The following is a 21912-nucleotide window of genomic DNA, read 5'->3' as shown; positions in this document are numbered from 1 at the left end:
CAGTCATCAAATATATAGGAGATCCCAGAGAGATACATTGTCAGTGTGGAAGAAGAAGGTGAATTTTAGGAAAAATGTGAATATTTTCATTTTTTGACGTAACTTATTTGAACACTTTAAACATGCCATATGTTGGGAAAAGACAGGAAGTGCGGTCATCGAAAACTACTGCTTTGACAACCAGGTTCTTCTAATTAGGTCTCAGTTATTTAAGGGACTGAGATTTACAACCAAAGCCACTGTTCCACATGAATTACAGTTTAAATAGATCTGACTGACTAATTACGGTTCAGTTAAGTAGTGCTTATTGATGTAGCCAGTACCGGACCCGAGTCTTACCTTTACTAGACGGTTACGCAAATGAAGTACTACATTAATCCACAACTAGTCCTGTTGATTTTCTCGTGAGTAAAGGTGGCAGAATCTGCCCCCCTGCATTGTAATAACTTATAACAACAATCTATAACCCAGAATTCCCTGCACCCCCAGCTGCCCTTTTTTCCCCTCCCCCCCTTTTCTTTTCTTTCCACCCTATGACTGGAGTGGCGTTAATGGGCCACTTCACCTTGAATGGTCCCTTGAAATATCTGTTAACTATTTATGTTAAACAATCTATTCCATCTTGTATTTAGCTGTGACACTGGGTACATTTCCCAGACCTGAAGAACGGCTCTGTGTAAACTCAAAAGCTTGTTTCTCTCACCATCAGAAGCTGGTCCAATAAAAGATACTACCTCACCCACCTTGTCACTCTAATACTTTGAACACAATAAATTAGGTAACTTCTTATGAGACAAGTGCAAAGATGGTTTTATAACTGTTTGTTAAAAAATAGCATATTGAATTTAATAGCTGTTCCATAAAAAGTGCAGTTCTGCTAAATCTCATATTGGCTATTACACTTGGGAGTATAGGACTACATCACTTCAAACAAAAACTCTACTCACCCTTGCTTATAAATATTGTAATAAATGGCTTGGCTCTAACCCAGCTGAACAACAGATGTTCCAGGGTGGAAGCCTGAGACTCAGATCTTAGTTCAAGTCTAGCCAGAAGTTAGAAATTGTGAACTCTTTCCCTGCTGCATCAGCTTGTAGCACCATTAAAACATTTTATTAAAAAATAAACAGCAGTAGTGTGTTTATTCCTAACTGACTGTTTCCCCACTCAGAGCCTAGTTCAGAATCCACTGAAGTTAAATGAAAAACTTTTTTTGACTTCAGTGCTTTTGATTGAGTCCTCTAATTATTAAAAATGTTTGGGAAATTAGAAAAGGGCCCAACAGTTTGAAATTTCAGAGTGCCACCAAAGAAGAACTGGATTGTAGATTGAGAAATAATGACAAAAGGTATAAAATAGAATTGGGCCCAAGCCAAAGAGGTTACTTGTGTGTGTGTATGACTATCAATTGCTTAAGTGTTTGCAGGGGAATGTGCTTTGTAAAATCAAAGTCCTTCTAGATGTAATAGGAATCTCTTACGTACGTATGTGAATAAAGAAATATTTAAAAATCAGCTAATATTCTTTTGAGAAGATGGCAAGCATGGTGGTGATGGTGGTTGTTTTAAAGAGAGAATTTGACCTTAAAAATCAATACACAAGCTACTATATAAAGTCTTAACAAGAAGATTTCTTAAGTAGCCACAGTTTCTTCTCTGAGGATTTTGAGATACACTTGTCTACCATAGATGCTTGTACTCAAAACCTGGAACTTCTTAAATGAACCCAGAAATATAGAGAAAAACATATTTTGACTGTGTCATAAATTACATCACTTTGGCACTTCAGTCATAAATTCTAAAATAATTAAGAACTTTTTTCAAAAATACATGTCACTCTTTATTCATAATGACTAGAGCTGGATGAACCATAGGTAGTGAGCAATTTATTTATCTTATCTAGCCCTTTCTGCTAGTGAATAATTTGATTGACCTCAAATTATTTAAAAGATATTTCTTGCAAACATATGTCAGTTCACAAACAGTCCACTAAGGGTATTTCATATTAATAATTTGAAATTGGAGCTATGTTTATTAAACACATACTGTAGATCACATTTCTGTTTTCTTAATGGAGGTGAGTAATTTAGAATCAAGTTTCTGCTGCAAATACTCGTAAACATGAATACATAATTTGCATTCAGTTTTGAACAGTTCTGCTAGCAAATTTGTTTGTAAGCACAGTGGTTTGCAGTTGTGGTCAATAGAGCAGTTACTAGTGGGACACAGAGAATTGTGTGGTTCCATTGTTTTAGCTTCTCCTCCTTGTTTACAGCTAATGCTGAGCAGAGGTTAGAATTTCCATTGCACAGGAAATTCTGACATTTCAACATTTGTTTTTATCCTGAAAAGGGACAAAAAGTTGAAACTTCAAAATTTTTCACAGAATGGAAATTCCCCCCCACCCTCAAAAATCAGTTCATAGATGTGAAACATTTTGTTTTAATATTTTTATAAAAATAAAGCATTTCAGCATTCCTGATATTGAAATATTTCTTTTCAGTTTGTTGAAATGCTTCATTCTGAATCATTTCAATGTAAAACTGAATGTCCCTATGGTGCATTGCCTTATGGGAGCTGTAGTTCCAGCCCCTATATTCTCCTGTGTGCCAGTCTATATCTCCCATAATGCATGCAGAGTCTGCACCATCCAGCTCAATCAGAAGAAATCACAATATTGCGTTAGGGGAGATGATGTTCTCCAGGGGAACCTGATCCCTAGGAAAGAATGGGGGTTGGAACTACAAGTCCTATAAGCAGGGCTGGCTCTAGGTTTTTTGCCACCCCAAGTTCTGAGAGCCGGAATGCCACCAGAGGGGAAAAAAGAAAAAAAAAAAAAAGACGATGACCAGAATGCCCTGGACATGTGCCGCCCCAAGCACGTGCTTGGTTTGCTAGTGCCTAGAGCCGGTTCTGCCTATAAGGCAATGTGCCATAGGAAAATGTGTGCAGTATTGTTGTAGCTGTGTTGGTCCCAGGATATTAGAGAGACAGGGTGGGTAAGGTAATATCTTTTATAGGACCAACTTCTGCTGGCTAAGATGAGCCTGGAAGCTTAAATTCAAAATTTTGCTAGACACTAAAAATCATAGACTGAACAGACACACTGGATTTATGGTTTATTACAACAATCTATAACCCATTAACAAATCCCCCCTTTCTTCTTTTTTCCCCTCCATCCCTTCCTTTCCCGCCTATGACTGGAGGGTTGTTACCAGGCTACTTCACGTTGAGCTGGGCCTTGAAATGTGTTTACTACTTATGCTAAACAATCTGTTCCACCTTGTATTTAGCTGTGACACTGTGGATACAGCTACACAAGTCTAAAACCCTGAGGCATGGCCACAGCTGGCTCGGGTTAGCTAACTCAGTCTTGTTGGGCTCAGGCTCCGGGGCTAAAAATTGCTGTGTACACTTTCAGGCTGGATCTGAAGCCTGAGCAACAGGACCTTCCTCCACTTGCAGGGTCCCAGAACATCTGCACAGCAATTTTTCAGCCCCAGAGCCCAGGTCCTGTGAGCTTGAATCAATTGACCTGGGCCAGCTGTGAGTTTTTCATTCCTGTGTAGACATACTCTCTGAATATGTTTCCCAGATTTGAAGAAGAGCTCTATGTAAGCTCAAAAGCTTGTGTCTCTCACCAACAGAAGTTGATGCAATAAAAGATATTACCTCACACACCTTGAATCCCTCGTAGGAAAATGCAGTTTAATGTTTTGTTGAACTGATTCAAAGCAATATATGTTAGGTCAGTTCAAAAAACAAAATATTCCAATTCAGGTCGAAAAGATCCAAATTGCAATATTTCATTTTGATTTTAAATCAATACTTTTTTAAATTAAAATTTTCCTATGGAAAATTTAAGTTTTCTGGAAACTATCAGAAACTGTCAGAAAATTATTCCAGTGGAATATTTCCAACCAGATTTATTTCCAGCTGTAAATTGCATTAAAAGAAGCTTAAAACACTTTCATAGTGCTGCTTTTCCTTGAGGCAATTGCCACTGGGATGTCATTTGATCACCAATTAAGTGTCCATGAGACAGTCTTTGTGTCAGGATGTATACAAAAGTTTGAGACCCTTACATTAGAAAATTCATAGGTGTGAATAAAAAAGTGCAAATGCAGTAGACGTAAATTTGTTCACAAAGCTAGATGAATGTTCATTAATAATTTTTTGCAGTATTCATGCAGCAATGATGATAATACTTCTAATCTTTTACATTTGTAGATTGTTTGTGAAGTAAGCACAAATAGTACAAAGTTTTCCTTTAAAGGCAAAATGTTATGGAACAGATCCATTTCACTTTCAACATAAAAATCAGTTCTAAAAGGGAAATTTATGGAAAGGTTTTAATCAGTCTTAGTATTGAGAGAGGTATGGTACAATACATGGGGGCAGAAATGTTTTAACGCTCCATTCTGTAACTTGAACACAATGCCAAATAAATGTGACAATACATAGGACTATGTGAAAGAGAAATACATCCATTAAATCTCATTTTCAAGTAGCACTTATCCATTGTAGTGTCTTTAAAGCTGAAAAATGGGAATTTAAAAATAAATGATACTGTAGGACTATTATGTGATGATCAATAAGGTGGCCTTCTCTACGTCCAACCCCTCCACCATGTACTGGGACTGTGGAAACAGGATAAATAGGGGATTGCCTTACAGGGTGATTTATGGTAGTCAGCGCTGCTCTCCAGGCCACTACAGTAGACATGAAGGCCTAAAGGATTTACTCTGAAATGCCCTGGCTAACGGGATTCTGGTTAGGTGGACCAGGATCACTAGCCTGGGCAATTGGGCAACTGGTCTAAGAGAAGGACATTCCAAAAATAAACTTGCAGCCAGTAAGTCTTTCCGTTGTCTTGGTTTACCTTGTGTCACTGGGCACCTCTGCTGCTACCCAGTGTACTTCACTGCCTGGCCAGTTTGGATGGTCTTACGATCACAAACACACACCAGATTATCTTTCACCAAGGTGTGTATTTATTCTTTGCTTACATAATAACTGTACTGCAGGCTTACAGCAAAGGGATGCCCCTCCCAGCCTTCACTGCTCAGCCCAGGCTCATCCTCTGAGCTTTCCTTCTGAGGCCCCCTGAGTTCCCCCTTGCTTCCTGTTCCTTCCGTTCATGTTCTCCCAATTACATCATTAACCCAGTGATTAGCACCCAGGTGCTCATAATCCCTCAACTGAACATGTATAATTGGCTTCAATTAGGCCTGCCCTCTTCCCAGTGCTGCAGCAAACTCAGTGACCGGAGTGTTACTAATAGTACCCTGTCACACCTAGCCACTGGCAAGAGTCTTGTTGGCTGAGAGTGTGTGCGAGTTGGTGTGCAACTGCTTGTTCACTTTAAACAAATTCTCGCACAGCCTTCAACAATCCAACAAATCCTGCAGCGATGGGGAATGGCAAAATTGACAGTTGATGAACGTTGCTGGGAGTCATAGTCTTGAAATCTGCATGTGGGCTGGTCAAGAATTTGGTCACTCTGCATTGACCTGGGGTGACACCATAGTGTAGCAGCATCTTGATCGACATGACTGCTCTATTCAGGGACAGCACAGCTGACCTCAATCTGAGGAAGAGGCTAGAAAAGATTCCCCCAAAATTGCTCATCCCGAACAGCCCTCACCAGCTTACCCTGGCTGGAGGGTGTCCCATCATGCAGTCAAAATTCAAACAAACCTTGAAAAGTTTCCTTTTGTGTTACTGTTGCAATGTGGAATGTTCATACATTATTGATCATTCAAACCAAACTGATTCTCCTGTCATGTGAGCTGCTCTGGTTGTTTGAGAGCTTGAAAGATACTGTATCAACATTGAGGCATTGAACAAGATTCAACTTGCTGAAGAGAGACAACTGATTGAGCAGAGTGCTGAGAACAGTTTCTTCTGGAAGGGACGCCCACAAAACAAGCAGGAATCATCTTTGCAATCAGAATATTGTCTCTTGTTTGGAGAGCCTACCCATTGGTATAAATGACAGACTGATGATGCCCCAACTGCCCTTGAAAGGTGGATGTTACGCTTCATTGATCTGTGCTTACTCACTGATGATGACTAACTCTCATGAGGATAAAGAGCAATTTTACTCTGAACTAAAAGACCTGATTCTATTGACTCCCTGTAGAGACTAGTTGATTATTTCAGGTGACTTGAGCACTTGTGTTGGCTGTGATGATTTCTACATGGCATGGCATATTTGGTAAACATGGGGTTGGCAAGATGAATAGCACTGGCCTACTTCTGCTGAAGATAGGGGTCGAGTATCATCTAGTTGCTAAAACATTGTCTTCCAACGTCCCAACAAATAAAAATGACCTGGATGTACATTTGCTCATGTCATTGGCATTTGATCAACAATGTGTTGGCGTGACATCATGATCTAGGACGACGTGTGCATAATTCTGGTATTATGTGGAGCTGATTGTTGGACTGACCACCCTCTTATTTAGCCAAGTGCTCTATTTATCCAAAACACCAATCAGTTAAGTGTGTAACGTTTTCCCAATGAAAGATCTGTCAATTGCCGAACAATTTTCAACACAGCTAACTATTGTTTTAGAAACTCTTCCAATGACCAGTTATGACACATTTGCCATATGGGTATCCTTGCGTGACACAATCTGTAACACGATTGTGGATTGTGTATAAAACACTGTCATGCAGACTGGTTTGACAATAGTGATTCTGAAATATCAGATCTCCTTGATGTCAAGCAATAAGGGCATGCTGCGCTCTTATCTGACCCGCTCTCTGAAACAAAAAAGGCCAGATGTAGGGCAGCCTGCGGTATACACCAATGCAAACTCTGCCAAATGCAAAGTATGTGGTTTGACTGTAAAGTAGATAAACTACAGGAGATCACTGATAATCATGACTCCAAAGGTTTCTATGGGGCGATTAAAGCTGTGTATAGCCCTGCTCTGTCTTCCTTGACACCGCTAACAACTGCTAATGATGAATATCTCATCACAGATCACAGTGCCATCTACCAACAACGGCGTGAACAAAACATTTCAGTGAACTACTTAATCATTTATCTACTGTTTCTAATGAGTCACTGGATAATGTCCACAAATTGCCCACATCAATGCACTTGTGAATTCACCCACTTGAGCTGAGGTGTTGAAGGCTGTTCAAGCAATGAAAAATAACAAATCTCCTGGTCCTGATGCCATTCCAGCTGAAGTTTTAAAGCATGGAGGAAATCTCATTGACAGGCTTTTTGAAGTTCTCTTACATATCTGACTTCAAGAAACCATACCACAACAACTGAAAGATGCCAATTCATCATTATCCACAAGCATAAAGGTTCAAAAAGCAACTCTGGTAACTACCACGGTATCTCTTTGCTCTCTGTGGCCAGAAAGATTCTTGCATGGATCTTCCTAAACCAATCCCTGACCGAAATCATTAACACAGAATCTGTCTATAGACAGAAATCAAAGTCTGTAATGCTCACATAATTGCAGTACAGGTGTGAATCATGGACCTGTTATCAACAGCACATTAAAAAGTTTGACCGTTTGAATTTGTGACACCTATGACAATTGCTGGGCATCAAATGGCAGGACTGGGTTTCCAACAGAAGTACTGGTGAAAGCTGGTTTGTTCAGCATCAAGGCTCATTTGATCTGTGCCCTGTTGAGATGGACTGGACATGTAATTCGTACGCCTGAGACTCATTTATCAAAACAGGTCTTATATTTCTAATTAAGTTCCAGCAATTGTAAGTGTGGGGGGCAGATGAAACACTTCAAAGACACCCTGAAACAAAATTTGCACAAAAAGAACATTTCTGACCCAACCTTTGAGCAACTGGCAATTGATCATATTGCATGAGGCCACGCCATAAAGGCAGGTGTCCACGACTTTGAGAAGAATTGCACTGAGCAAGTGGAAGCACATTGCCAGGCAGCTCAATCAGTGCAGCTAGGTAAATGGCTCTGACCAGTGGGGTAAACATTGTTCTTCCTGAGTTGGTCTATGGAGTCGTGCACAGACCCATTAGTACAAACTGTGATTGTCAGTGTTGTCCTGGAAATCAAAGTGATTAGCATCATCATTAAGGTTGTTGCCTGCTGGTATCTGTACCTCCACCGCCAGTTTGAGTAGGTCAGTTCCTGTGCTCCCTCTATGGCCTGGTCTACTGGGGGTGGGGATCGATCTAAGATACGCAACTTCAGCTACAAGAATAGCATAACTGAAGTCGACATATCTTAGATCGACTTAGAATCACTTACTTCACGTCCTCACGGCGCGGGATCGACGGCCACTGCTCCCCTGTCGACTCCGCTTCCGCCTCTTGCAGTGGTGGAGTTCCAGAGTCGATGGCAGAGCGATCGGGGATCAATTTATTGCGTCTACACTAGACGAGATAAATCGATCCCCAATAGATCGATCACTACCCACCGATCCGGCAGGTAGTGTAGACGTGGCCTTGTATTTGTCATGTTTGCTCTTCCAAAAATAGATTCCGGAAGAGACTAACAGTAACCAATTTTAAAAAGTGTGGTCACCCATCTTTCTACTTCCACTCACCAAAAAGAAAAACAGTATATTTTTCTTTAAAATGAAGGATTCAGAGTACAATTTTTTTGTTCAGGGTATAGCCAAATCATAGTCTTATTGACATCAGTGAATTTGTCAATGACTCCATTTGGACCAAGATCTGTCCATGTAAGAGTGCATTAATGAATGTATCCTGTGAGTAGAGCTGGACAAATAGTAGGAAAAACTTTTTTGTGAACGTTTTCCCCAGGTTTGAATCACTTTTGGATTTTGTGCACTCCCACTTTTTGTTTGCTTTCCTTAGAACATTCATACAGGTGGGATTTTGTAGAAATATCTGGGGGGGGGGGGTGGCTGATTTTTCTGCAAATACCACTGTTCACATGTGATCAAGGGTTTTTGCTATTCCTGCTGTAAGTGCCTGCCTGTTTGTTAAGTTTTGTGTCTTCCAATCAGAACGTAGAAATAATGCCCTGACACTTAGGTGACTAAACATACACCTCAGGCAGAAAATAATCAAAGATGCATAATGAATAGTTTTCAAATAATCCATAGGTTAAAATATGTTTACATACAGTATTCATCAAACAATTATGAATAACAAATACATTTATCAAAATCAGCCTGTTGGTAAATAATTCATGAATAGAAAAAAAGAGCTGCAGGCCAACCAGATCCTACTCCCAATTCAAGGGAAATTTGTCATTGACATCAGCATGAGCTGGTTCATGCCCTGGTACATTAGTCAGCAGTATTGAATGTCAAAATAACCAAGTGATTCCATGTACCTTTATTTGTTTGATTTCATACCGGATCATTTTGTGAGTGTCAAGTGGGTCATCACTGGCAGGAACCACCTTTTCACTGGATATTTTTGCACGAATCACTGCAAGGGGGGAAAAAGATTTTATTTGCAAAGAAGCATATGCCTGACTTTTCCATCAGTACTATATGTTACATTTTTCCATTTATTAAAATAATTGTAACAGATTGCTATGTTTTTCTATTGGACATTAGAAAATGTTCAGTAGCATTTAAAGCTTGTTAGTACAAGATTGTTCAAGACTGAGTTAACTCCTGAAAAAATAAAAACGATACAGGGCATAACCTGCCATATAAATACTACATCATTTTCAACGAACCAAAATATATCATATGGTTCTGAAATTTTCTGGTGTAGATTTCAGGCCAGATTTTCAAAAGGATTCAGTACCCAGCAGCTCCCAATGAGCCACTTCATTTTGGTGCCTAAGTAGGAATTGGTAGCTGCTCAGCTCTTTTGAAAATCTCTGTTGAGACAAACATTAGCTAAATGAGAATTGGTTGTCTAAATCCACTAGTGAGCTTTGATTAATCTGCAGGCCTGATTCAACTCCCATTGACTTCAAAGTGTTTTGCGTTGGGCCCCTGAAATACAGAGTAGCAATGAAATGGACCAGAGTCAGCATTCAGTAAGACCATGGCAGGCAAGATAGAAATATGAATACCGTGTAGAAAATTAGAAAGAGAAGAAGATGAGGTCAGGCATCAAAGTTACATCTCTTGTGATGGCAAGTAGCTGCACCTCAATAGCTATTTCTCAGATTCCATATGTAACTTTTATTAAACAGTGTAAATGAGTTACTTCTAGTATTGCCTTTAGTGATGTCTTCTCTGTTTTAGCTGCTTTGTGCAGAGGGGAAATTATTTATTTCAATCTTTATAATCAAGAAAGAAACATTTAGCTAACGTGTACTATAAATAATCAGTCAGTATGTGAATGAGCCTAATGAGGAGAGAACTTCTCAAAGTGTGGTGTCTGGCTCCACAGGAGTGTTCATGCTGCACTCTCCTCTGTGTTGCTACAGCAGGTACAATCCTCCTTTCGAGCTTGCAGCAGGGGCATTTTGCCTACAGTTTTTATCATGTTCCAGTCTTGCTCATTTGTCTTTTCCTCGCAGAATGTTTCATTTTCCTACTTGTTATCAGGAACAGTATAGTCTCATGCAGAAAACTCCTATGTTATCTCAAACCTCTTAAAACGCTCCAGGAAGGCTTTGGAATGCCATTCTAATCAACCAGACATATTACACAGAAACTGAAATATCTTTCTGATTGTTGGTTAAAAGTGTGTCATTTTTCCCTATCTAACCAGATTTTCTAAAAATATTAGGTAAAAGGGTGGAATATTAGGCACAGAGTATTAGGATATGTCTCCACTACAGCAGCACAGCTGTGTCGCTGTGGCTACACCACTGAAGTGTAGACACTTGCTACAGCACTGGAACGTTGTTTCCGTCACTGTAGTAAATCCACCCCCTCAAGAGGTGTAGTTAGGGTGACAGAATTCTACATCCCAGGTCGGCTTAACTATGCCTCTCGCCCCTGAGTGATGTAGGCAGGTTGACCTAAATTTTAGGTGTAGACCAGGCCTAATACTGTGTTAAGAATAATACATTGGGGCCAAAATCTTACACTTTGGGCTTTTGCCCCCAAAATAAGAATTAATTAATATTAATAAGGGTATTAATTTGTCCCCAATTCTGTCTGGCCACAGTCCCACATGCCCTTTGCAGGCTATTCCTGTGAAGAGGAAGAGTAATTAGTGTGGAGAGGTAGTGCATGGATCCTAACAGTCAGGAGATATGGGCATTCCAAAGCACAGATCACAGCCACAGCTCTAACCCCATCTATATGACCTCTTCCATAGGTGGAGCAGTCAGTGATGGATCTGTAGAGTGGTGTCTCTGAATCTGTAGTGGGGAACTACAGAGTCATGGAGGAGGTGTTCTGCTACACACTTCCTGTCCTGGTTGTGCCATTTTGGGCATTCATGTTCGATGCCAGAATTTGTCCTTCAGTACTTACTAACTGTGGAAACAGCTTTCAGACACCTTTCATGGTTCTGTTTGTTCATTTGTTTTATTTTTAGCATTGAAAGAGGAAAAATAATCCCAAGTATATATACAAAATAATGGGATCTAACTTAGCTGTTACTATTTAAGAAAGAGATCTTGGAGTCATTGTGGATAGTTCTCTGAAAATATCTGTTCAATGTGCAGTGGCAGTCTAAAAAGCTAGCAATTTTAGGAACCATTAGAAAAGGTATAGATAAAACAGAAAATACCATGTCACTATAGAAATCCATAGAATGCCCACACCTTAAATAATGCATGCAGTTCTGGTCACCCATCTCAAAAAAGATATATTAGAGTTGCAGAAGGTGCAGAGAAGGGCAATAAGAATGGTTAGGGTTATGGAACAGTGTCCATATGAGAGATTAAATAGATTGGGACTGTTCATCTTAGAAAAGAGACAACTGGGGGTGGGGGTGAGGAGATATGACAGAGGGCTGTCAAATCAGGAATAGTATGGAGAATGTGAATAAGGAAGTGTTATTTACTCCTTCACATAACACAGGAACTAAGGGTCACCCAATGATATTAATAAGTAGCAGGTTTAAAACAAACAAAAGGAAGCACTTCTTCACACAACCCACCGTCAACCTGTGAAACTCACTGTCAGGGGATGTTGTGAAGGCCAAAAGTATAATTGAGTTAAAAAAAGAATTAGATAAATTCATGGAGAACAGGTCCATAAATGGCTATAAGCCAGTATGGTCAGAGACACAACGCCATGCTCCAGGTATCCCTAAATCTCCAGCTGCCAGAAGCTGAAACTGTATGACAGGGGATGGATCACTCGAAATTGCTCTGTTTTCTTCATTCCCTGTAAAGCATCTGGCAGTGGCCATTGTCAGAGACAGGATACAGGCTAGCTGGACTGTTAGTCTGACCCAGTATGGCTATTCTTATGTCTTTTTTTTTTAAATAAGCTAGCAGCATTGACATGACACTTAAATATTTTCAATGCACTCAGAAAAATCATAGTCAACAAGTTAGAGTAGGGAAAGGTCTCTCAAAAATTAGATCTGCGAAAAATGAAATTAGTTTGTGTAACACTTTTAAAGTAGAAATGCTTTTAATCATAACTAGTTAAACAAGAATCATGCCTTCCTCTAGAAAGTAAACGGTGAAAACATACTCTGTATATGGTGGCTTAAACCCATTTCTAAAGGAAAAAAAGACGTGAAAGCCTATAATAAAAACCAGGTTGTTTTCTTTAGAGCAATATAGAGGTCAGCCTCAGCTAATGATAGGCAATTTTCATTTCCTGCTTATTTGCAGAGAAAAATGGATGCATTAATCAACACAATACAGATGGCTGCAGCTTCTGAGCATGAATCCTTGCATGGAGTGGTACAGTGCTCCTAGATCCTAGAAGGAAGCATAGTAGGCTTAGAAAATGAGCTGGATAGAAAGGAATGGGTTCTTCACGTGTGAGTAGCAAATTCCATGGTTCAGCTTCTTCTAAACTGTAGACGAGAAATCATCTACAAATGAGTTATACACCCACTTATTAATGCAGATTTTAAGTGCTTTAATATACTTCCACATAAAAAGTTCAACAATTTCCATCCCACCATCAACCTCAGCCTAGACCAATCCACACAAGCAGTCCATTTCCTGGACACTACTGTGCTAATAAGCGATGGTCACATAAACACCACCCTATTACGGAAACCTAGTGACCGCTGTACTTACCTACATGCCTCCAGCTTCCATCCAGGACACACCACACGATCCATTGTCTACACCCAAGCTCTAAGATACAACCGCATTTGCTCCAATCCCTCAGACAGAGACAAACACCTACCAGATCTCTATCAAGCATTCTTAAAACTACAATACCCACCTGCTGAAGTGAAAAAACAGATTGACAGAGCAAGAAGAGTACCCAGAAGTCACCTACTACAGGACAGGCCCAACAAAGAAAATAGCAGAACGCCACAAACTGTCACCTTCAGCCCCCAACTAAAACCTCTCCAGCGCATCATCAAAGATTTACAACCTATCCTGAAAAATGATCCCTCACTCTCACAGATCTTGGGAGACAGACCAGTCCTCGCTTATAGACAGCCCCCCAACCTGAAGCAAATACTCTCCAGCAACCACATAGCAAAAACACTAACCCAGGAATCTATCCTTGCAACAAAGCCTGATGCCAACTCTGTCCACATATTTATTTAAGTGACACCATCATAGGACCTAATCACATTAGCCACGCCATCAGGGGCTCATTCACCTGCACATCTACCCATGTATATGCCATCATGTGCCAGCAATGCCCCTCTGCCATGTATATTGGCCAAAACGGACAGTCTCTATGCAAAAGAATAAACGGACACAAATCTGACATCAGGAATCATACTATTCAAAAACTGGTAGGAGAACACTTCAACCTCTCTGGCCACTCAGTAAAAGATTTAAGGGTGGCAATTTTGCAACAGAAAAGCTTCAAAAACAGGTTCCAACGAAAAACTGCTGAGCTTGAATTAATATGCAAACTAGATACCATTAACTTGGGTTTGAATAGAGACTGGGAGTGGCTGGGTCATTACACATATTGAATCTATTTCCCTAAGTTAAGAATCGTCACACCTTCTTGTCAACTGTCTAAATGGGCCATCTTGATTATCACTACAAAAGTTTTTTTCTCCTGCTGATATTTCATCTTAACTAATTAGCCTCTCTCAGTTTGTATGGCAACTTCCAACTTATCTGTACGTATATATAGAAATCTTCTTACTATATGTTCCATTCTATGCATCTGATGAAGTGGGCTTTAGCCCATGAAAGCTTATGCTCTAATAAATTTGTTAGTCTCTAAGGTGCCACAAGTACTCCTGTTCTTTTTGCAGATACAGACTAACACGGCAGCTACTCTGAAACCTGTCATAAAAAGTACTTGTAGATGGTGTGCATTAATTCTTACTGTATTGTGGAAAAGGTCTAAATCAGAATCAGGTTTAGGCGTCCTCACTAACACTGCTTATTAAAAGAAAAGGTATCACAAAAAAGAGCTCACTGGATATAGAGGAGGACACTAGGGGTCTGCAATTGAGGGTAGCTCCATAATTCTGAAATAACACACAGTATTTGTATGTAATAAAACTTTTGCTAAAGATACATTCTCCTTTGTTCTCCTGTGGAAATAGAAGCTTTTTAAATTATTTATTAAGCTATACTTGTTACTCTGTGTGAGGAACACACATACACAAAATCTATAATTGTCTCAAAAGGGGCCCCTGGATTTATACGTGGCAGGAAGTGCAACTTTTTTCTATCATTTACCCATTATTCTGGGTGTTAAAGTTAAGGGGAAAACAGTCCATGTTTAGTGGACTTAAGTTTTTAGAGAAAGAATCTTGCCTTTTAACTTATGACGCTGAAGGGAGTCTAACTTGACGTTTTAAGGGAAATAAATGATGCATGTTAAAGAAAGTCTGGAACTGGAGTAGTTTTTCTTCGAGTCTGATTCAAACACACACAAAAATTTGTCTGGCCCTTCCAGCTCTTCCTGTTTTTCTTTTTTTCTTTCCTTTAAATTAATTTTTTCAATGAGTGTCGTCTAGTTGTCTGGGAAAACCTCTTATTCATGCAGTTACTTCTGTTTTTAACCACAAGCACTTCCTGGTTTAGCATTCTTTGGCTTACGCAATCCTACTTCTCCACTCCCGGTGCAGAAGAAGTTTATAACATGTGATTCCCCCATGTCTGTAGTTCTGTTTAAAAAGTGGTTTCAACTGTAGCACTACTGACTTGGTTTCTTCTCTCCTCCATATACCTTGAAACAGTCGCTACTGTGTTGTTTTATAATAGTAGTGCCACTTTCCCTGTCATATCGTGATTGGTTCCTTATGAAGAATCTAGGTATGTGAATGTGTTTGAAGTTAATACACAAGGGCTATACGCAATCTACCTAAAGTTCCTTCTGCCTTTTGCATTGAATATGTTGTTTGATTTATAAATTCTTTCCTACCTTGCCACTGTAGAAATAGTACTTAGCACTTTTCATGGTAAGTGCTATACAAACAGCAGGCTTCATAACAGCCCTATAAAATAAATGATTCTTACCCACCCTTTATAGATGGGGAAACTGAGATGAAAAGTGGCTAAAATGCTCCAGCCCCATACATGGAGTCAGCTGAGGCGTCCAAGTTGGAACTCAGACGTTCCTGGGTCCCAGACTTGTGCTTGGTTCACTAGGATCTTACTGTGAGGTAGTGTTGATGTGTGATGTTAAATAGCACCACATTCCAACTTGGAGAAGAATGAATTTCACTTGTGGGTGAAATGTTTTCCATATGGCTTTTTAAATCAGTTTGTAATATTTTAGGATGAATGTTGCTATGTACATTTGGTTGTATTTTTAGGTAAATGTTAAAAATATTTGTATTCCTTCTTTCCCAAATATTAATGAAAATCTCTTACCATGCTGCTTCTGCTCCATGCTTCCCTTATTGCCTCACAAGATAAAAAAAATCATACTTGTATAAAAGTCTGAGTTCTAATTTGCTATTTATAATATACTAAATATCTTTTTACTAACTTTAATTAAATAGTTAACTTTTGACTCTCTCATGGATGTTCTGTGAAGACTGACATCTGGCAACGCTAGTTTAGGTAATATTTCTCTTCAATGTAAACCTCTGAATCACTGTATTATACTCCACAAAACTGTCTTACCTTGTGAACTGGGGTGTCAGCTGCAACAGCACCCGTTCTGGCCAGGTGGAGCATTGCACCTGCGTCCACTCAGTTTGGCAAGGCTGTTAGTCAATTCCTGGTGCCCAGGGGGTCTGAAAACCCCCTCTGTTCTTAAGTGCCTCAGGGAGCTAGCACAGGAGCCCAGGCCCACCCGCTCCATTGCGTTCCAGCTCAGGGCTCCTAAGCTAGACAAGCTGAATCAGGATTTGACGACTCCAGCCATGTCCTGAGCTCCTTCCTACCTCCCCCTGATTTCTGTAGGCTCTTCAGCCCACTGGTCCAGTCATCATCTTCTAGGGTGCTGTTTCTGAGTGACTTTTCAGCAGCTTGCAGGCAGGAGTTCCCTTCTCCAGCGTGCTCGCTCCACCCTGCCCCTCTGTCTCCCAGTCCTTTTTTTCTCTGAGCTGCTGTCAGGTTGCCAATCAGCATTACATAAGAATGGCTATAGTGCGGGGGTGGGCAAACTACGGCCCAGGGGCCACATCTGGCCCTTCAGACATTTTAATCTGGCCCTTGAGCTCCAGCCGGGGAGTGGGGTCAGGGACTTGCCCCACGCCTCACGTGCCATGGCTCTGTGTGGCTCCAGGAAGGAGCGGCATGTTCCCCCTCCGGCTCCTACGCGTAGGGTGAGCCAAGGGGCTCCGCATGCTGCACCAACCCCAAGCGCCGCCCCTGTAGCTCCCATTGGCTGGGAACAACAGCCAATGGGAGCTGCAGGGGCAGCGCCTGCGGGCAGGGCAGTGTGCAGAGCTGCCTGGATGCACCTCCACATAGGAGCTGGAGGGGGGACATGCTGCTGCTTCTGCCAGCTGCTTGAGGTAAGCGCCACCCTGAGACTGCACCCCTGACTCCCTCCCATGCCTCAACCCCATGCCCTAGGCATGATCCCCCTCCTGCCCTCCGAACCCGTTGGTCCCAGCCCAGAGCACCCTCCTGCACCCCAAACCCTCATTTCCAGCTCTACCTCAGAGCCCGCACACCCAGCTAGAGCCCTCATCCCTTCCTGCACCCCAATTTCATGAGTATTCATGGCCCACCATACAATTTTCGTACCCAGATGTGGCCCTCAAGCCAAAAAGTTTGCCCACCCCTGCTATAGTGGGTCAGACCAATGATCCATCTAGTCCAGTATCCTGCCGTCTCACAGTGGCCAATGCTAGGTGCTTTCCCCCCTTAGTCAACTCTTTTCAAAGCTGAAAAGTCCCACTCTTTTTAATCTCTCCTTACATGGAAGCTGTTCCATACCCTTAATCATTTTTGTTGCCCTTCTCTGTACTTTTTCCTATTCTAATGTATCTTGTTTGAGATAAGGTGATAAGAACTGCACACAGTATTCCAGGTGTGGGTGTACTCTGGATTTATATAGTGGTGGATTAATATAGTGGCATTATATTTTCTGTCATTTTATATATCCATTTCCTAATATTCTGTTAGGTTTTTTAACTGCCGCTGCATATTGAGTGGATGTTTTCAGAGAACTATCCATAATGACTCAAAGCTCTTCCTTGAGTGGTAGGATCTACATTAGCTGTTATTTTTTATGTATAGTTAGGATTATGTTTTTCAGTGTGCATTACTTTGCATTTATCAACATTGAATTTCATCTGCTATTTTGATGCTCAGTCATCCATTGGCATTGGCTGACAGTGCCTAAATTAACCCCTTGATTGCTGGGCCAACATGTGGTACATACATGACAAAACTATATTATTAGTCCTTCAAAAGAGGAAACTGAGTTGGACTTTGTGCAGATTAACTTGGTTATTGCTGAAAAATTGCAGGAAGAAGGAAATGGCCCTCTGTTGTTCATCCTAGTTAATTGGTAATTTCAATAAGTGACATGTGTTTGAACTTAGTGGAGTTTATTTTCCAAAACTGGCTCATTTACAGTGACAGTGTAATCAAGAACACATACATCCAGACTGGTCTGAATAAATATATAATAAGTAAAGTATTTTCCCCATATATGAGACAAAGTACATTTCAAAGCTATGTTATTTTCAGTACACGATAGTAAAATGTTCTAGAGCTTCTGACACAATTTTACTCAACACCATTACAATGGGTTTTGTATATTGACATACTGTCTTTTCTTTAGCTTTCAGCAAAAATTGTAAATGGATAGAAGATAAAGCTGTTGTGGTCTGTATGTCTATATATTTCCAGTTGGTGTTGCTTTTAGATGTTGATCCTCCCAAATACATCTTGCAGTGACAACAGTTTCTAATTAATATTCTGTGGCTGTCACACTTACTTCCATTTAAACCTCTTCCTATTCTCTAAAAGAAAAGGAGTACTTGTGGCACCTTAGAGACTAACCAATTTATTTGAGCATAAGCTTTCGTGAGCTACAGCTCACTTCATCGGATGCATACTGTGGAAAGTACAGAAGATCTTTTTATACACACAAAGCATGAAAAAATGGGTGTTTACCACTACAAAAGGTTTTCTCTCCCCCCACCCCACTCTCCTGCTGGTAACAGCTTATCTAAAGTGATCACTCTCCTTACAATGTGTATGATAATCAAGTTGGGCCATTTCCAGCACAAATCCAGGTTTTCTTCCCCCCCCCCCCACACACACACAGACACAAACCCACTCTCCTGTTGGTAATAGCTTATCTAAAGTGATCACTCTCCTTACAATGTGTATGATAGTCAAGGTGGGCCATTTCCAGCACAAATCCAGGGTTTAACAAGAATGTCTGAGGAGGGGGGAAGAGGGGGTAGGAAAAAACAAGGGGAAATAGGTTACCTGGCATAATGACTTAGCCACTCCCAGTCTCTATTCAAGCCTAAGTTAATTGTATCCAATTTGCAAATGAATTCCAATTCAACAGTCTCTCGCTGGAGTCTGGTTTTGAAGTTTTTCTGTTGTAACATCGCAACTTTCATGTCTGTAATCGCGTGACCAGAGAGATTGAAGTGTTCTCCGACTGGTTTATGAATGTTATAATTCTTGACATCTGATTTGTGTCCATTTATTCTTTTACGTAGAGACTGTCCAGTTTGACCAATGTACATGGCAGAGGGGCATTGCTGGCACATGATGGCATATATCACATTGGTGGATGTGCAGGTGAACGAGCCTCTGATAGTGTGGCTGATGTTATTAGGCGAACTTGATTATCATACACATTGTAAGGAGAGTGATCACTTTAGATAAGCTGTTACCAGCAGGAGAGTGGGGTGGGGGGAGAGAAAACCTTTTGTAGTGGTAAACACCCATTTTTTCATGCTTTGTGTGTATAAAAAGATCTTTTATACTTTCCACAGTATGCATCCGATGAAGTGAACTGTAGCTCACGAAAGCTTATGCTCAAATAAATTGCTTAGTCTCTAAGGTGCCACAAGTCCTCCTTTTCTTTTTGCGAATACAGACTAACACTGCTGTTACTCTGAAACCTTCCTATTCTCTGTTGGTCTGATAGCAATTAATTTCTGGCAAGTTCCCATCTGGGTAGGCAGGTTTGGAAAAAAAAATATTCTGTGTTTGTACAGTCTTGATATTTATAGACCATAGATGAACAAAATAACTGCCTTGTGCAAGGTAAACTTCAAGGGTATTAAGTGCTCTTAGCTTGCTCTCTCTCCTGTTTTCAGTGTTCTCTCCCATAATGTATAGTTATCTATTAACTGAAAAGGCAGTTAACTAAAGGGGTGATCTAGTAATATAACACTTACAAACTTATGAGCTGTTCTCCTAAATCAGGTGATTTAAAAAAAGGATTGCCAACAGCTCCATGAACCAGTGTAGTGAAGGATCTAGGATTTGAATTACAAATATTCAGCTTATTTAAATGCTGTAAATGGCTAAAAACATTCCATCCACATTGTACAAATATAACCACAGGCTTCTGTAGTGCAGTGACATACAGCCATGTGGAGCACTAAGTTTAACACTGCTTTATTAAGGATTTATATTGGTTTATTCTGTACTTCGCTGGTGCTGACATAAAATAACTAATAAAGAGGAAGATTTTCAAAGGCACAAAGGGCAGGTAGGTACCTAACTTCCATTTGTGCCTGGGAAATCTCTCCCAAGATATCTTAGGGCCCAATCACTTACAAACTGCTTAATGATGTCAAGAAGTTTCCATGTATACCAACATCACATTATATTACTCTACAGGAGAAATTAAACTGGAATACAAGCTGGTTTTAGTTCAGAATTCCCCTAACTCATGTTGAATGGTTTCCAGGACACAGAAGAATATTCCATTGTCCCTTCTTCCCAGTTTGTAGAAAGGCATTTTGAAGAGTAGTAGAGGTATCTGTCCTGTGATAATAGAAAGATCCATTGATCTAAGCACTGGTTAATTGAAACTGTAATAATAAGGGCTTTCGTCCATAAAGTGGTACAGATTTCTATTCCAATTTCTGCTTAGCTATTTGTATTAATTTCTTTGAACTACAGAGTCAAGCGTCGTTACAGTGATGAATGGAATCCCATTCAGAACATTGGCTGTGCTAATTATGCAAATTGTATAGTTAATTCTTTCAGTGATAAAATACTGTATCATCCAAGATTCGTAGATTAATATATCAGAGTTTAGAGAGACGGAGCTCAGAGCACAAAGCCTGATTTTCATGAGATCCAGTGCTTCAGAAACAATACCAGAGTTGCTGAACAGGACAGTAAGATCTTCTAAGTGGAGGTTTCTGAACCATTTTTTGTTCACATAGGGAGCAAGTCCTGCTTGTAAGTCCTTCTAGAGGCACAGAGGACCATAGATGAGGCAGAACCACAGCAATTCTGCTGTGTGGGGAAGAAGTAGTGTTGCTGGGGTCTGTCCTGGGAATTAGTATCCCCTGTGTAGCATGGAGCATAGCTTTTCACAGGTTCCCTATGTGTCTTAGCATGATGAAATACAGTCTCCATATTATGGAAACACATTCTGTTTATCTTCTGTCTTAGTTTACAATCTGGGATTTTAAATAATTGAAACTGCCCCAGAAAATGGTAAATGCTTAATGTCCGAACTTGAGACTTAGTTTTCCATTCCTTCTGCTGAATGCACTTTCAGCTAGGGATGGGTGAACCAGCTAGAATAAAACGAGCGGTTTGTTCAGAAATGTCCGGATTATAAGACTCTTTTTTAGAAAACACTTTATTTGAATTTCTGGGCTCTGTCTGGGACCAGAACTAGAAATACCAACATATCAGGAAAAAGTCTCTTGTCATGAAAAATTTCAGCACTTGATTTGTAGGCTCCAGAGGGGTAGTTCTCATAAGTTTTAGCTAACTAGCCAGACTTTGGGATACTTAACTAACAAAACTCAAAATCTGAATATTTTGAGGTTCACTCATCACTACTTTTAATCAGCCTTTGTCCAACAGAATTGCAAAAACATATTCCACTAAACCATTTTTCTCCAGTATGATGCTAGTTGTTACTACTATTTTTACTGCAAGAGTGTTTGAACACCAACCAAGATTGGGGTCCCATTCTACAAGGTGCTGTACATACATATATAAGAGGCAATCCTGCCACAAAAAACTTGCAATCTAAGAAGATCAAAGACACATCTAGGGAGGAAAAGTGGGGTGCAAATTACGAAGTGATTAGAGTGATGGATACATCCATAGTTGCATTTTTATTTTTTTGCCTTACAACAGGTAGAATAGAGAGAGTTGTAGATGTATATTAATATATATATTGTACACATTGTATATACACATTAAGGGCTAGATTTTCAAAAAAAGCACAGTGCACATATTGAGAGAATATCTAGCCATTCCATGTAGGTTCCTAAATAAGAACTGAATACTATTGAAAATTTGGCCCTACCTTT

General features: G+C 40.2%; 2 protein-coding genes across 2 annotated transcripts in view; one reads left to right on the top strand and one right to left on the bottom strand.

Annotated features, from left to right (window-relative positions):
- SYN2 (synapsin II) overlaps positions 1 to 21912 on the top strand; it is a 424652-nt gene that overhangs the window by 286975 nt on the left and 115765 nt on the right. The gene's annotated exons all lie outside the window — the stretch shown is intronic.
- Positions 1 to 21912, bottom strand: part of TIMP4 (TIMP metallopeptidase inhibitor 4) — a 51215-nt gene that overhangs the window by 10739 nt on the left and 18564 nt on the right. The window contains exon 2 of the mRNA XM_084633726.1: positions 9317 to 9414. Coding sequence (XP_084489852.1) covers positions 9317 to 9414 — 98 coding nt within the window. The remainder of the gene's footprint in view (positions 1 to 9316; positions 9415 to 21912) is intronic.

Source organism: Lepidochelys olivacea (genome assembly GCF_965140295.1).
Source record: "Lepidochelys olivacea isolate rLepOli2 genome assembly, chromosome: 7".
NCBI lineage: Eukaryota > Metazoa > Chordata > Testudines > Cheloniidae > Lepidochelys > Lepidochelys olivacea.
Note: the sequence above shows the minus strand (reverse complement) of the source record. Positions and strands in the feature narration are given on the sequence as shown.